At 42.2% G+C, this 17,042-nt stretch overlaps 2 protein-coding genes across 2 annotated transcripts in view; one reads left to right on the plus strand and one right to left on the minus strand.

The window, feature by feature from the left end:
- stk32a (serine/threonine kinase 32A) overlaps positions 1 to 17,042 on the minus strand; it is a 61,635-nt gene that overhangs the window by 27,458 nt on the left and 17,135 nt on the right. Inside the window, exon 5 of the mRNA XM_053441981.1 lies at positions 5,663 to 5,700. Within this exon, the coding sequence (XP_053297956.1) occupies positions 5,663 to 5,700 (38 nt within the window). The remainder of the gene's footprint in view (positions 1 to 5,662; positions 5,701 to 17,042) is intronic.
- The window catches only part of zmp:0000001268 (CYTL1 domain-containing protein), a 66,719-nt gene that overhangs the window by 24,416 nt on the left and 25,261 nt on the right, over positions 1 to 17,042 (plus strand). The gene's annotated exons all lie outside the window — the stretch shown is intronic.

Raw genomic sequence — 17,042 nt, forward strand, 5'->3', positions numbered from 1 at the left:
AGCTTTGCTCTGGAGAGCCAGACACACCCAGCAATTGACCGCTCCAACCCCCTCAACACCAAAGGGGGGGCCGGGCTCAACCCCTAGACGTGCAGTGACCTGGGACCGCTATGAGGCACTCCAAATGCCTTTCCAGCGGACACACAGCATCCACTCCAGCCAGAAGGAACACATCCTGCACGGAGCCATGCTGATCCACACCACAACGACGGAAGGAATCCGTCCTGGAGGGCTGAAGGAGATTTCCCAGTCTGCCACTCAGGCAGGGGCGCACCATGACTCACGGTCGCGTCCTGGATGGTCCTCCACTCCCGGTGCAAGAGATGGTGGCCACAAAGATGAATACTGTGGCACACACAATTCAGAAGACCCTGATGACTCAGCACCCCCTCAAAGAGAGGAAATCTGCACCCGGCAGCTAGAGCCCCTTAAAAAAGACATTTATCGCTTCGACCCAGACAACCGAGGGTTCAACGAAGACGACACCGTGGTTCTGGCAGTTCAAATCCAACTAAATGTGGACCCGGCGCTGGAAGATGACAACTTTCCCCACGCCAAGATGAACCCCAGCAAAGAGAACCAGGAACAGCGACCCTTCCAACAGGGCGCCCCACAAAACCAAGGGGGTGAGGATTTCAACCAGCCCCACAAACAGTTTCGACCTCAGCACCTGAATCCCTCTCAACAGAGGAGTAGGGGCTGGAACAGACGGAAACCCTATCAGTACCAGGAGTATAGATGTGGTGACCGAAATCCAACACATGGGATGCATCCTGGGACAGAGGAGTAAATACAGAGATGTGTGGATGAAGCAATGAGAGACATTGTGCCACGTGTTCCTCCAGGCTCCACTGAGAGACCAGACACTGAACCCCGTTGGCGAAACTAGGAGCAGACGCCCTCCTTCTCCACTCCCAAAGATGACTTCAATGACGGGGAAGGACCAAGGCGCTGCCAGAAACCCCCTCTCACCTCCACATCTGAAAAGGGGGGGAAGAAATCCCAACTTTAAAACAAAAAAACGCTCAAACCACTCACTCCATCAATAGCTGCATGCTTTAGACCCTCTGTCAGTAAATTGTATAACGTAGTTCAGGTAGTGAACCTCCTTAGACCTCGTTGAGGATTTTGAAGTCGTTACCACTACGGTTGTGCAGCCCTCACGGGTACACTTGGCAATTCAGTCTTGGCAGTGAAATTCCAATATCTGTAGATCTGAAAACCTAGAAATAGGATTTATCATAAATTCACAGATTAGCGAACAACAGAACGTGACTCGCCGTTCTAAATGTTTTGGTTTGACAGGATAACACACATGTTTACCTCAAAACACCAGCACCTACTCAAACATTTTCTTCTGTTCGTGTTTCCACTTTTCTTTCATTTCACTCTTCACCAAAATTCATTGGTATTTTAACAATAACTGCCGATAAGCATTATGTGAAGTTGAAAGTGTGTGCCGTGTTTTAGAATATATGTTATTTAGCCTGTCTGCCCAGACAATTACCTCTCTCTGTTTAGACTCATGCCTCGAAGACATTTATGCCTCTCTGCCTCATAATGAACTAACTTTCACTGCTTCAACTCCACTCAAGGATTACCTCTCATGGATTATCACTGGACTCTCGACCATAGTTTGCCCTGGAGACCGGGGTCACAGCCCACTCTCCAGACCAAAAGGGGGACTGTTGGGCCAGAGCCCAGCGGGGGGCCGCCAGACACTGGAGCCGAGAGGAACAAAGGGTTGTTAAACTTTGGGCGGGAAAACATCCTCCTGCAGGCTCAAGAATCTCCCCCTGGTGGTGGAAAAATGTCCTGGGGTTTTCCCAGAAGCCCCTGCTCAGTTCCAAGCCCCGCCCACTCAGATCCATTTCTGACACTCAATTGGCTTAAAGCCAGCATCATCCTATGACCAACTCCTCAAGGAGGAGGACCTCTCAGGTAGAACAAAACCACTGAGACCCCAATAATCGCTGCCATTTTTTTACCCTGCTCTGAAGACAACACCAGGCCCCCTTCGGGGCCTCTCAGCTGATTCAGTTGCTAACGGGGGCAACCTTAACTTTTAGTTTATCAACCAGAGTTATTTTATTTCATTTCTTTTATTTCTTTATTCAGTCGACGTTTTTATTTTCAAAAGGACTTTTGCTCTTTTAACTTGAAGAGGCCGCGCACAGGAACTCGCTCGCCGGTCGAGCATCACAGACTTTCTTTCCAAATCCACAGCGGCGTTACCGCTGTTCATCCCCTGCAGAAGCGCGAGATTCATTCCGCTGAGGAGCACGAGCTCCACATCCCTGAAGAAGAAGGACGACGTTCATCCCATCGAAGCAGCACGAGAAAATCCGCTGCTTGTCCGGTCCAGCGGCCGAAGACCGCTTGAGAGACCACGTGATTCACTGGCCCGACGCGCACGCACACCGCGAGGGTGGTACAGTAAGAGGCTTTATTGTCTGGGCAGATGTTAATATAATACGTAGCGTATTGTTTTAATAATTGAACGTATTTGTTTTGTATGAGACCGCCGAGTCTCTAATGTTTAGCGGCGACTCGCCACTTCCGGTTTCCGGTTACGGCCTTGTGCCACAGTTCTTAAGCGCCGTGAGCAGCGTCTCCAGCTCATTGTGACCGTTTGAACAACTTTAAAGAGACTTTACCGGTCAAACCTCAGCACACAACGCCACTTGGGTGCTGAGTGGTAAAGTAAATGTAATTTGTCTCTGACGGTGCTTTTAAGAGCTTTGCTCCCTCCTTGTATTCTCTCTCTCTCTCTCTCCTTCTAAACCGACCTATATACACATCCGATCTGTATTTAGAATACAGTTCATGTAACATAGTTAAATCTATATTCAGAGAGGCCGGACACATCTGGAAGCCATGCGGCCGAACGCCAAAGCAGAGACAAAGAATTCTCTTTGTCTGAAAATCCCTTTGTGTAATTCATGTGACGACCACCAGTGTGAGCTCCGGCCACATGGTGTCATTAACATAGACTCCATTTTGGATAACGCAAGTTAACCACCATTTTGAATCTATTATTGCCACACCTCCTCTCTCCCTCTTCTCCCATTCTGGCTCTAAATTCATAACGGCTCCGCCATCTTGTTTTGTAGTCAATCCGCCATTTTGAGAGTTTTTAGGCCTTGATTCCACGAATCATGATCGGCCGCCATCTTAGATGTGACGTCACCAAGTGACTGCGTCATCGCCACGCCCCCCCTTCTTTTTCTCTCTCTCTCTCGCTCTCTCACACACCCACACACACACACAGACACACCCACACAGACACACATTGATAGACACAGACAGATACACACACAGATACACATAGATGAATACATGGGTTTTTCTAAATTGTGATAAGCGGCTGCTGTTGTTATCTTTGAAATATGGGAGTTTGTTAAAATGATGAATCGTTAAATAACACTAACTTTATTTCACATGCATACACATAGACACACACACACACAGAGAGACACTTTGACACAGACACACACACATACACCGAGACAGACATACATAGGTAGACCGCCGGTTTTACATGTATTTTCTGAATTGTGATAAGTGCTGCTGCTGTGTTTATCTTTGAAATATCGGAGCTTGTTAAAATGATGAATCATTGAATAACATTATAACTTTATTTCCCCTTTTTAATAAATGCTTTTGTAATTAAAGTATCTGTAGTCTGTGATTATTTGTGCATATGTATGTGATTGCAGCTGGATTATGATTGCCTGTGCTCGAACTTAGTAGCCTTCACTGTTAATTAAATAATTATTAATATTAAATATTGAGATTATTGATTTGACATTTATCATTATGAGACTGATATTTATAGATTGTATCGTTGGTCCCTGTAACCAGGGTGGTGCCCCGCGACAATAAGCAATGATTACAGATTTGTATTATTCTTAATTGATAATTTTATTGTTTTCATTGATTATTTTAACTATTATTAATGGATAACCGTATCATTTCGAATTAAATGTGTTACATTTCTTAATTAATAGCTTTATCATTTTTGATTATTTTAAGAAATAATTGTTATTTTAATAATCATATTTCATGATTATTAATAATTAGCCAACGTCAATTCTACTCCTACTATTGCACAACACTCCCAATGTAGAAAAATGAAGCCAAAATACCGATGCAGGCGCTGCCAAACTGCGCTGATGACATCGTGTGGAACCAGATGTGCATATATAGTCTTGGACCTTCGATACTCACTCTCGAACCAATCACAAGTCAGTTTCATTTATGAGTCATGATGAGTCACCCCGTTTAAAAGCATCAAATAACTCATTAGTCAAATTGCTAGATCATTGGAGATCGATGTGTACGAGAACTGCCAGGAAATGACAGGAAGGACATTTTTGGCCAATGTCCCCTCTTCTAACATTAACGACCTATTCTGTTTCTTACCACGAGGGCGGCAACAGTGTTTATGCAGTGTGGAATAGCTTAATCTTTCAAGTTGAACTTCTTAGTCGGCAGTTATGCGTCACTTCCATCACTTGAACCAGGTATGAGTCACTGTTATGATTCCTAATGTATTCACTCTGCCCAACAGATTCTTATACACATGAAGCTAATGTTTAATTTCATGTAAGAGCCTGCTTTTCTTTTATTAACAATGTGATGGAAGTCCTGTCTCCAATAAACAGATCAAGCTGAAAGCCACCATCCCGGATCTATAATAAAAGCGTTCCCAGTTTGTTGTGGAGTGATTTGATTGTCCTTCAGAGAGCCCCTGACCACAGCACCATCAAACGTACAATCCTTAGAAACTGGAATACAGACTGAAAGCCAGGAAACAGTGGTCAACCTCAGTGTTGCTCTGGAGGATGTTTGGGGGGAAATCGGTGCTGCCTTTGGGAAAGGCCTTTGTAGAGGAGAGGAAGAGGCTGTAGCCATGGTTTAGTCTTTTCGGTTTAGTGCAGCCACATGTGTTTATCTGACGATATCTGTATGTTTCTCTGCGGTGGATCATAACATGAAGTACTTTAACGTTCTTCTTGATTACCATATTGATTAAGGAATTCACAGCTTCACCTTGATTTACAATCGTCACCCTCCCTCTGACATAAACACAAACAGCTCTGCAGGGCTGCTTTCTCACCGGGTGCGTGGGTGTGGGTGTGTCGGCACCTTGCCTATTTCTGAGAAGCTGAAACTGACACTAAAACCTGTGATGCTTCGATCAATCATTCAGAACAGGATTTCCTCTGGAGGAGGCTTGATAGTGTTCTCTCCTCCACAGCCTGCTATCACATCACTCCTTATTCCATTTCATAATTCAGAGGGAAAAAACAAACAGCTAACACGAAGGAAATATCAGAAGGCTCTAACCCAAGACACACAGAGGTTGTGCCCTCCTTCCCTCTGCTGCCTTTAATAAAATTAATTAATATATTAGGTACTTTACATCTTTATGCTGCGCACTCATCTATGCAATGAGTGTGAAACCTGCCTCGGGGCAATGCAACTACTTTGATCTGTGCAGAAATGATCCCAGAGGCTGGAGGCTTGGTGAAATCCTGAGGGCACAAGCCGTTAAGCCTTAAATTCGGGACGCGAAGTCATGTTAGGTCACCATGTGTGTGAAGTCAAATGATATATACATATGTTAAAACAACTACAACATCCAAACCAGTCTTACCATGCTCGTCCAGTAGTATGTTGTCAGGTTTGATGTCTCTGGAAAAGGAAACACAAACAGTACAGTGGGATTAGTTTGTGTTTTCACTGAGCAGTCATTGAAATCACGAACAGTTTCGATTGGCTTGTAATTGCTGAACAAATATTTGTCATATTCTTATTAACAGTATTGTTCGGAAAATAAGCTGAAGTAGGAGTTGTATTTGTATTCGAGCCGTTAAACATTACTGACAGAATAATAAATGTAAAGTATAATTATAAAAAGGTCAGTTTTCTTTTCTTGAAACCTGAAACCACCTGAAACCTTCCTGATACAAATTAAACTTGGGGTGTGTGTGTATATATATATATGTTTGTGTAGATTATTGCAAATTATGCAACTATTTTACCTGATTTGCTCGAGGTAGAATTTCTCCTCTTTCTCTCTCACTCTGAACCCAGAACACCTGTTCTTGAGCTACATAACTTTGGTGACAGGGAACGATCGCCTGCGTGATATTTAGCGAAGGCACTTGTGCCATTATGGCGTCAGGAAGCAGGGGATCATGACTATGAGTCATTTCAGTGAGTCAACACTTCACAATAGAAGTGGTTTCCTGTCCATAAAATCTCTCAACCGAGTTGGAGGCCAACAGATGTGATAACCACTTATGACTGTAGAGGCCACTGGTGGTTAGCAACTCATGCATAGTGATGCTTTAATCACCACACAGCTTCACTATGATCTCTTCACTATTACTCTACATCACTGATTTATAACATGTTTTACATTTCCATTTTCATTAAGACGATTTGAGGCAACACCAAAACACAAGCTCTTGAAATATTTAATTTTGAAGACCTGGATTTGCAGCCCACTACGTTAAAAGAGTAGGTTGGAGATGATGAGGTTTAAAACTCAAGCACGACTTCACAAGCCTCAGAGGCAGCTCACTAAAAATTTAAGTTAAATATTGATCATTTTGAATTAATGAAAAAACAACCTGCTTCATTGCTTTGGTACAGGAACCTGCTTAAACGTCCCCACGAACATCATGCATCTTGCTCTAAAGTTTAGTTTACTTTTTAATGCTTGACGTCATGTTACAGTGAAGCCTTCAGACCAGTCGTAGGAATTATTTAACACAGCAGCAATCAAATAAGAGCAGTTCTGTCGGAGTGAGATGACGCCTCTGGTCCATGACTGTATTAGTCACCACTGTCTCATCACATCGTCTCATATTTGCTTCCTTAAGAAAAAAAGATCCTTGACTTTGGCTCGTTGTGAAGCCTTTAGCAGTAATGACTGTAGTGCTCCTGCCTGACAATGAATCAAATGAATTAAACAGCGTGGGTGATTTCTTACTCACTGACGATGACGTTTAAGTTTCTGTAGGTGGCACTCCGCTCCTGGTCCGCCCTCGCCCACTCTTCTTCTACTTCTATTATAAGCCAACCACTGTTTTCTGCCACAATAATATTTATCCGGAAAAATCATCAAGTGTCAAGGATTTTCAAGAGGTGAATAGAAAAGAGTTTGACTCATCATTGTGTTGAATCATCTCGCTTCACTGATGATTAATTAAAACTTACCGTGGTAACTTTGGCATGGCATTGTGTTTGCAGCAGTGTGTATAGCAGGTGTGTGATGAAAATAAATGAATATGCATAAGGGAGGGGGGTCACATCTGTGACAGCAGGTGAAGGTGTGGGAGTGCAGTGGAGACACATGAGAACAGAAACAGGTGTAAGATGAAGCTCTTCTCGCTACTACTGCTCATTTCTCCTCCTCTGTTGAGTCTCCAGTTTTTCTCCTGTTTACCAAGCAGATCTATTTTTCTCAAGCTATTTCTTTTTTCTTTGCGACGCCACATGAATCCTAATGGCGTCCAGAAGAAAACAGTTACTCCACATAGTGTTGGAGTCCGTACTTTGAAGAAAAATCTATACAATACAAGATTTATTGGAGAAATTACTACGAGTGTATTTAATTAAAGTATGTAAGTAAAATCACAACTCATAGGTTGTGGTTAATATGTAAATACAAACTCTTATCTTATTTTAACTATTTAGATCGACTGTATATAAAGAGGTGTTGATGAACCCTATTTGTTTTGCAATATTTCAATGTATTATTTCATAGTTGTATATACCTTTATTTGATATTCAAATTTTTATTATTATTTATCACCTTATTTCCACATTCAGCTTTCTGCGATGGTTTTGTGATTGTTTCCGAATCGCCGGCTCCTCTCATGAAAGCAATGCACTGTGGGTGGCCTGTTCAATATTCCGTACACACACACACAGTCAACAGTTTCTATGAAGAGAATGATGAGTTTTTAACAGCAAATTCAAGAAGAGCACAAAGACTGTTGATTCCCAAATTGTAACACGCTGACTAAAAAAATGACACTGAAGAATACCAAGGTCCCTGATGACGAGCGGTCTGCTCAAAGAAGAGATCAGGGCCCAACACTGACGTCCTTCCTGGGAAATGTTCTTATTCAAAGCAATGAATATATTTTTCCTCATTGTCACTGACCTTTATTTGCCCTTGACCCTGTTTTAGCTTTCTTTCACACCATAACTCTGTCTGTGCCACTCAGACCATTCCCTCAAATCATATTTAACTTTCTCTTTTTTTTTTGTGTAAAGCACCAACGCTGATACATTTGTGTGGCTGCGGACTGAAATTGAAACGGAGCCGGGGTACAGGGTGTTCTCGGCTTCTCCCTGGATCGTTTCCAAGCAGCTTTAAAAATGCTATGAACTCGGATAGATGATATTCAATATTCAGAAACCATCCTCAAACCTTCCATTTGTGCTTAATGCTCAGTGGATATCCTGAGGTGGACATCGATGGTAACTGAATGATGACATTTGAGAGGATGCCTGTGGTTGAACATTAGCCGGGACGGTGAAGTCACAATAGTATATATTCCTGTCCTCCTCAACTTTGTGTTTCAGACAAGTTGATTGACCTGTTGTTGGAGCTTTTCATGCATCAGCTGCAGTAAGAACCTTGATTTCTCGGCGTGAAGTCATTCATGTGCTCTGATGAATCACAGCAGTTCCGAGGCTGCAGCTCTGTAACACTGTAGCTCCGGGTGACAGCGAGCGTCTCCTCTAATTAAGTCTCCCGCCCCGTAGGAGCTCAGCAGTTTTTAGCACATCAAAGGCCACGCTGACCTGCGTGTTGTGTGCACGCGTGTGTTCCTATGCCGCCCCCGCCCCCCCCCCCCCGGAGACGAGGACAACCTGTTGCATCGAGCTCGGCAGGTGGGTGCTTTGGCGGATCAAGTGGCGCAGGCTCAGGTGGGGGTAAGAAAGGTCGGTCGTGTACGGCTTAATTAGCTGACATTTGCCTCAAAGGCTGGAACGGAGGCAGAGACCATGGGCATGTGTGGCCGCTTTAAGGGAGAACAAGGAAGCCTCTTTAAAGGCCAATGCCGCCATTGTGAAGCCACGGGACAAGAAGGGGAGGAAAAGACAACTAAAGAGATGGAGCAAAGTGGCGAGCCTCGTTAGGAGGCGACGTGTGGTAAAAGCCAGGCTGTTGAGGTAGAGGTGTTGATAGTGATCATAACTGATTTGTTCTTCTGTGAGTGGAAATATAGGAGCAACTTAACCCTTTGTTTCCGCTCTGTACACATTTTCACACACATTCCACAGCTGTATGTGTTTGAAACACCAGTTAACTTTCACAAGGCTTCAATTTATAGTGGCCGAGACCAGTATTATGATATATGTAGAGGCATATTAAAACATTTATGTATCATTTTAATTATTCCTAAGATGTTATTATCGAACCTTTAAGATAATTAAAACTTGATATCTTACAATTTAACCTTAAACTTTATTATAAATGACTGAATAAGACGAAAAGCCAAATATATCAAAGTTAAACATATTTTACCCTAAATATAAACAGAACTGCTTCTCTGCATTGTTTACTCTACAAACTAAAAGTTTTCATATCCCTGCATGTCATTGAAAATATACTAAAATAAAAAGAAGAAATATCAATTTGAAAACAAAACGATTTGGCACCAATAGTTTAAATACACACAACATTTTTTTCAAGATATTTACAAAAATCTAACATTATGAAATTTATTCAAAAGAAATCAAATAACCAAAGAGGTCAAAACTCCAGCAGCTTCTGCAGGAAAAAAAGCAACTTCATTGTTCGACCGACGTGTTTTAGCTTCCGGCTTCATCAGGGTCAAACTTCCTAAATGGGCTCAACTCGAGGGGTTTTACACTAAAATAGCCAATATTTATTACGTCTCTTAGACTTATGAGGCCTACTCTAACAGTCATAATCAATACACACAGCTTCTCTGTTGCATTCAGTTTAATGATCCGTGAACTAAATTCTGTTTTCCTTTCACAGAAGCTGACATAAAAGAATTACCCAGCAATTACAGCGAGTCTTTCTCTAGAAAATTGTGATAATGAAAAGTGGGTCAGTCTGCTCTGCAAAGACAATGTCTAGGGAAAGAGCGTTGTTAATATTCACGGGATCTTTTTTCCCCCTTAGCTCCGTATTGAATGAGAACTCAGATTGTCATCCAGCCATTGTTGTTTTAAGACCGCGTCATTGTGGCCACGGGCGGCGATAATTCTGATTGAAGTCGTTAGAAAACATTAGAAAAACCTCCTATAGTAAAAGAGACCGATATGAGTTGTCACCTGCTCCTGTTTATTATGTGTAACTGCAGTGCATCATCTATCAGTGCTGAGAACCAGATGGGTCTCTTGCAGCCGTCGCCCCAGCGGAGCTCTCTGAAGACGGCTCGGCTCGGCCAGGTGACACCTCGACCATCTGCAAGCCACGTGAACGGGCTGCTCTCAGAGGTGACACGACAGAAAGTCCCACGAGACTGACAGCGCAAAAGTGTGTGAATGTTTTGGCCAAACTTGTGTTACTGCAGCCTCTGACGACATAACCTGCAGCGTGCTGACAGTAAACTATGAGGTGAGCAATTTGTAATCATCACTCATTGCTGTAGGATATGAAATTGGAGCCATTATGATTTTCTGGTTTTATATATTCGTTTTTTCCCTGAGGCATAAACAGCAAAACTACATTACAGTGATCCAAAGCACTTTACATATGAATAGACACCTGTGTGTGAATCACTCGGCAGAAGAAAGAGTGACAGAGAGAGACGGAGCGGCGAGGAGGGAAATATAAAGTAGGTGTATAAAATATACCAATATCAACTGAGAGAGAATACGTAAAAGGGATGAATAGGGAGAGATGAACAGGTCAGACTGAGAAGTGAGTGAAAAAGATGAAGAGTAATGTGAATGAACTGGGAGAGTGACTATTGCAGAGAAAACTAAATGTGTTGGATGAATTTGGAAATGTATGTGGGGGTTCAAAGAAATGGCCTTTGGTCAGAAAGATAAAGAGAGGAGGAGATACAGTGAGTAAAGAGTAAATGAAGAGGGGTAGGTACACAGAGCAAGTTGAGTAAAAGGGAGGAATGGTCGCTCCTCTGGGTGAAGACGGAGGGTCAGGAGAACTCGGTGCAAGTTGATCCCCTCGGCTTTTCTCTCGGTTGACTGGCCCTACAAGCTATTAGCAGGATCTAATGGCCTCATTACACCCTTCTATCAGAGGCAGAGGGGTAACTGGGCACCCCACCTGCTCATATGATACCGCAGCTGACACTGGAGCAGGCCAACCTATTGAGAACGGAGGCACACATACACACAAACACACACACACACTCAGAGGTCATCCAACCATACTGCAACACACTCAGATCATTCAAGGAGCTCAAGTAAAGCATATACATGCTCACACACATGAACACACACAGGTCTGTGAAGTATGAACCTGTTCCTTTTCCTGCCCTGATGATAGAACCCACAGTTGTTATCCATGGAGCACATTCAGAACATTTTACTTATAGTTACATTGTTAATTACATTTGCTTATTGGTTCTGCAGTTTATTTTGGAGTTATAAACAGGTTCCTTGCGATAGCACAGTGGCTATCAACGTTTATTCCCAAGGTCTTCAATTTAATGTACTGACCTTCTGGCCAAACAATTGTTATATATTTGCACGTAGAGACATTTAAAATTAGGCATTTTTGCTAGAAAACAATTTAAACGAATAATGAATCTCGACTGGGATTAATTCTCAGTTCTATGAAAAATATTTTTGACATGAAGTGAAATTTAGTCTTGTCTGTTTCTTGTTCTCAACCATCTAATATCTTTTATTGTTTTTCCCCTTAAATTAAACTTGAAATTTCACAGATGAAACTATTTCTGAGTATAGATTACTGGATTTTTCAGGGCGTCAGTTGCTCTCTGTGAAAAACTAAAGACCTGTTCGAGAAAAGCCCACGGCTCGGCAATAACACAAACTCCCAGCAAGCAGCACACACATAAATACACATGAGCACAATACAATGCAGTTTATGTGCATAGAAATGCATAGAGAAGCAGTATGAGAAGCCTTCAGCTCCGAGTACCCACGCCCACCAGCCACTGAGGAGCGAGGCAGACAGCCGCTGCCTTTGAACGTGAATTGAAAGCCCAACTACACCCACGGAGGGAAACAGCTCCGACCCAGCTAACTGCTGCGTCTCTCACTCAGCCTCACTTCTCTCAGCTAAAGACAAACCGCTCTGACAAGTGTGAGAAGGGCACAGGTGTGTGTGCCTGTCGCTGTGTTCATGCACACGCATGTAGATCGTCACTGCGTGTGTGTGTGTGTGTGTTTGTGTGTGTGTGAGAGTAGCCCTCGAGCCGAGGGATGTTCATTCCTTATTCAGTGACACATTCTGAATGTGAATGGTTGACAAAGTCTGGCCTGACAAGTCCCCGGTCTAATTTGCAGCTGAGTTTTGGGAGTCGGAGAGTGCAAAGCTGAAAGCAGCCAGTCGGCACTAAAAATGTCCCGCATCAGAAAGATTAAAAAATGTCAGCTCTCTCCCACCCTCTCCGTCTGGGCTCTTTAACTTTCTATCTCTGCCTTTATCTCATTCTTGCTGTCTGCCTACGTCTCTCTCGTCCTTTCTGCGTCAGGCAGGCATTTCGAATTAGATACACAAGCGGATAGTTAGTGATCGTTTCTCGGAGCAGACTCGCTGGTAAACATTCTGTTGTGTTCGGAGCGCAAACCTCCTCCAATTGGCTAATCTGCCGCTGCGAGCTGGGTTGTCCAGTGGGAGATTTCCAACAGAGATGATGCTCAATTCCCGATTTCGTGGTGTAAACTCTGCACCAGCTGGCTTCTTAATCTGCATTTGTGAAATGTGAGCGTATAATTTCTCCCACCCTTTCTCCCCTCCCTCACCGTACTTCTTTTTTTCTTCCTCTTCTGCTGGACAATAAAACATTAACACACTCCATGAATAAAGAATACTTCACTTGAAGACATGACAAACGCTCGCCGTTTCCGGGAGCTGATAGAGAGTAAGAGTAACGACTCTGTCTGCCTCCATGCAATCTGTGGTGCTATGGAACGTCCCTTCGTTTTAAGAACCGAAGTCCCACTGAGACTCTTCTTTCACCTTCAATTAACCAGAAAGGTGAATTAAGAACGTATTCCCTTTCGGCAGTCTGGGCTACAGGCCCCTGAACGGGAAGGGGATAAATTATTTGAAGCACACTTCTTGTGCCACTCCCACGGAGAAATAGTCAGACCCTGAACAACCTAAGACTGAGAAATGAGGGTGAAGGGAGAGAGGAGCATGGGAGAAAATAAACGTACAGTCGGTAGAGAAAATAGCACAGGAGGGGAGAAGAGGTAGAGCGATGCTGAGGGAGATTATGATGGAAAGGTACTTTATACTGTGTGCGTGAGAGAGAGAGAGAGGGAGAGGGAGAGAGGGAGGCGGAAGAGACGAGAAAAGAGATCAGAGCTAGCGGAAGAGAATCCTCCTAGGCTGGAATGGGCTTACTCCATGCAACAGCTGGGTCTCAATACGCTTCGGCTCATTTGAAAAGGAATCTGAACATAACAAACCACCTGCATGATTTCCATGGCAACACCAAAACCATCAATGTGTTAATCTGTCTCACAAACTTCTCCATTTTGTTCACTTGAAGCTGAAAAACTTGTGTGACGAGCATATTGTCCATGATTCGAATTTAGATTCTATTTAGTATTGTAGCGAACTTTAATCAAATAAGAGGAAAGAGTATTTCTGTTAGCAACTATTTCCAGACGTGGATTGATACACATTCGGAGCCGAGGGATTGTTTTGAATTGGACAAATTAGTCAAAATAAACTAAAGTGGTGATTTTGACGGTTGTGAAGTTGTTCAGACCCATCTTTTCATGAAACTAGTAAAAGTGACACATCTAAAAATCCAGCTTTTCTCCTTTGTTCAATAATAATCAACAATCGCAAACCTTCTCTTAAATAAGGGAAATTAAAGGATCACACAACCATATATAATATTCCTGAAGTATCTTATAAATACTCTTTTTTTGTTTGGATTATGTCCAATTTCTTCAACAATATTTATATTATTGATGCCTCACTCTTAATGGATAGTACGCAGTGTCTGCTGCATCACTATCCATCTCTTTCAGTTTGTTAGGAGCTTAACAATAAGTCCCATAACCACTTAAATGGAAAGTATAATCCCTAAATGAAACGCAGGCGTATTGACTTGTTCAGAGTGCTGCATGGCTGACAATCTTTTCCATTAAGAGGAGTCCAGGAGGCACTAAAAGGCACCTGGGGATTGAACCAGTAATAAGTGGTGTTGATGTCAAAGAGCCTGTGGTGAGGTAGACATACACGCACAACCCCTCCAACCCCCACAACCGCAAAACACACAAATGTGTCTGTCTCCGTCATGCGCTCGCCATTTATCTTTCCACTTGTTTGGAGACCCATCAAGTCTCCGAAGGTGTCGTCTAATTGAGACTCATTCTGTTGTGAGTATTTCAGACTCCTCAGAGGGTTCGGGGTGGTAACAGCACAGACTGACATCGTGACTCAGGTTAAAGAAGATACAGTATATGACACTTTGATTTGACTCATAACGCAAATACTGGAAATGACCTCTAGTAGCCTATAACAACAGGCTGCATACATGTCATCCACTTCACTATCTGATCTGCTGCAGAATATAAACTCAAGTTGCCAAATGTTTCACAGAGAAATGGATGAACAGACTTTTTTTGCCGAGCAAATGGAAAAACATTTAGAAAATCTCCCCAAACTGTCTCTGATAATCTCCCATCACAGTTTACAGACTATCGGCTTTAATCGTCCAGACATCACCGCTTACATTCTAATTTGCTTCTGCAATTTAACCCCCTGAATAAATAAGTGTTGATCTTTTCACTCAGCGTTTAGTTTTGTGAGAATATATTTTCATAACCAATACAAACTTGTAGACTAAATTATTCAATTGAGACCCAAGTTGCAATAAAAAACTAAATTATTGTTTCTTATTTAAATTATCTTGGTTTGTAACATCCACAGCATAATCACACACCATCCACCTCCACTTAATAACATAGAGGAATTAAATCAACTCTCATCTTGCATCACTCTTCATGCTCAGAGGCTCCTCTTCTCTCCCATGATGACGCTCCCCTCTCTTATTTTCCGTGCAGGCGCAGCCAGGATTAGCTGAACTCCTGTTGTTAACTTCTCTCGCTCCTCTGAGATTGCTCATATTTGCCGTACGCTTATACGGTAAACAGTGCACGAGCTCATCATTGGAAATAATTAGCAATAAACACAGAGACGTCTGTGGTTTTCATTGCTGTTGCTGTATTCCCAGTCTAGTGCGATTATATATTCACCCTTATCCTAACCACGCCAAAACCTAAAATCCAAACATAGAGATTTCTAAGCTACTAGAAGAGTTTGTTCATATTCCTGAGGTAAATTATTCTGTTTGTGCTTCTGACCAGAGCCCGGGTGGAATACACACCTTTAGGCTGATGCTCCTAAACCAAATATTTACTAAAGCTTTACCATGAGGATATAGGGCCTCTGTTATTTGCTTTATACATAATGAAACAGTTTTTCTCTGAGCACTACCATTCCTGTTCTATGCTGATGATACCACCTTGAATGCCAGCTCGATCATCCTAATAAAATTCAACTTTAGTATTATTATCAGAATCTAGTTTGTTTAACCTTTCAAAACTAGATTATTTGAACCGTTATCTGTTGTAATACCAACACTGGATTATTGAAATTTCCCATATTCTCCTTCTGTTTCCTCCACCCTGAAATAACTTGGTGAATAAACATGACAACACATCACAGGTTAGCTTTCTCATTCCAACCCCACTGGTTTCCAGTACAAAACACAACAGTGGAAAAGCTGACGTGTACAGCATGAGAATTAGCAATTTGTTTATATCTCATCGAAAGTTATTGAAGTATACAGTATAGTATAAGACATCTTTCCATCACTAAGCGATTGACGACCATGTTCCACCTTAGTCATTATCAAACTTGTAAATCAACATAATCCCTTTACCGTCATGTTGAATAAAATTATGCAATGATTACCATCATATCTCCTCATAATCAAAATCATGAAAGACCAGCGGAAGTCCAATGCATATATCCTCCCACACATTCACTCTCAGAGATGTAAGTGCTGTCACTCGCCGCACCAGAGTCAGCTTGTCCACATCTTGGGGAGGAAATTAGAAATACAATTTCCATAGAGATGAGCCATGAGTTACTCTCAGCTCCTCTTCCTATTCGAAGCTAATGAATGCAGATTGAAGAGATGTTGATTCCATCTAAACAAATGCCCCCGACACCTGCACATCAAGTGGCAAGTCTGTCCTCTCCAGCACTAAAATAGAAAAACATAATTTAAATATTCATCTCCCTCTATGGACGGAGTGAATGAGCAAATTAATAATATATACCACTTGTTTCTCTCTCTCTTTCCTTTGGAGGCCTGAAAGCATGGATAACAGCGAGAAGACTACTTTGAGTTAAATGGTGTAATCTGTTATCAGGCTGTGTTGATAAGTTTCTGTTCTCCATGACATTTTATAAAAGAGGTAAATTTGATAATATATTAATAAGGCCTCAGAAATATTAAATTCAATGTACACAGGTATTCCCTTCTATAATATATATTTTTAAAATATTCTAGGTTTAATATGTACTGGTTACATCCATGTTTTTATTTACACTCTTCACCGGAGTGTCGCTTTTCATCGGCATGAGCAAACTATTATTTTGAGCCTGTTTCTAAGAGTTTTCTTTAATCACTGAGATAAAAACAATCCAATACTTAAGAAGCTATGGCAACATCACGGGACATCTGAATTTCAGAGTTTATGTCTTTTTGTTGCGTATCTCCAAAACCGTTCATCAGCTTGGCGATTCCTATTCCCTATTCCCTAGGTAGTGCAGAGTCAAATCTGGT

The sequence above is a fragment of the Pleuronectes platessa genome, chromosome 15, assembly GCF_947347685.1.
Source record: "Pleuronectes platessa chromosome 15, fPlePla1.1, whole genome shotgun sequence".
Taxonomy (NCBI): domain Eukaryota; kingdom Metazoa; phylum Chordata; class Actinopteri; order Pleuronectiformes; family Pleuronectidae; genus Pleuronectes; species Pleuronectes platessa.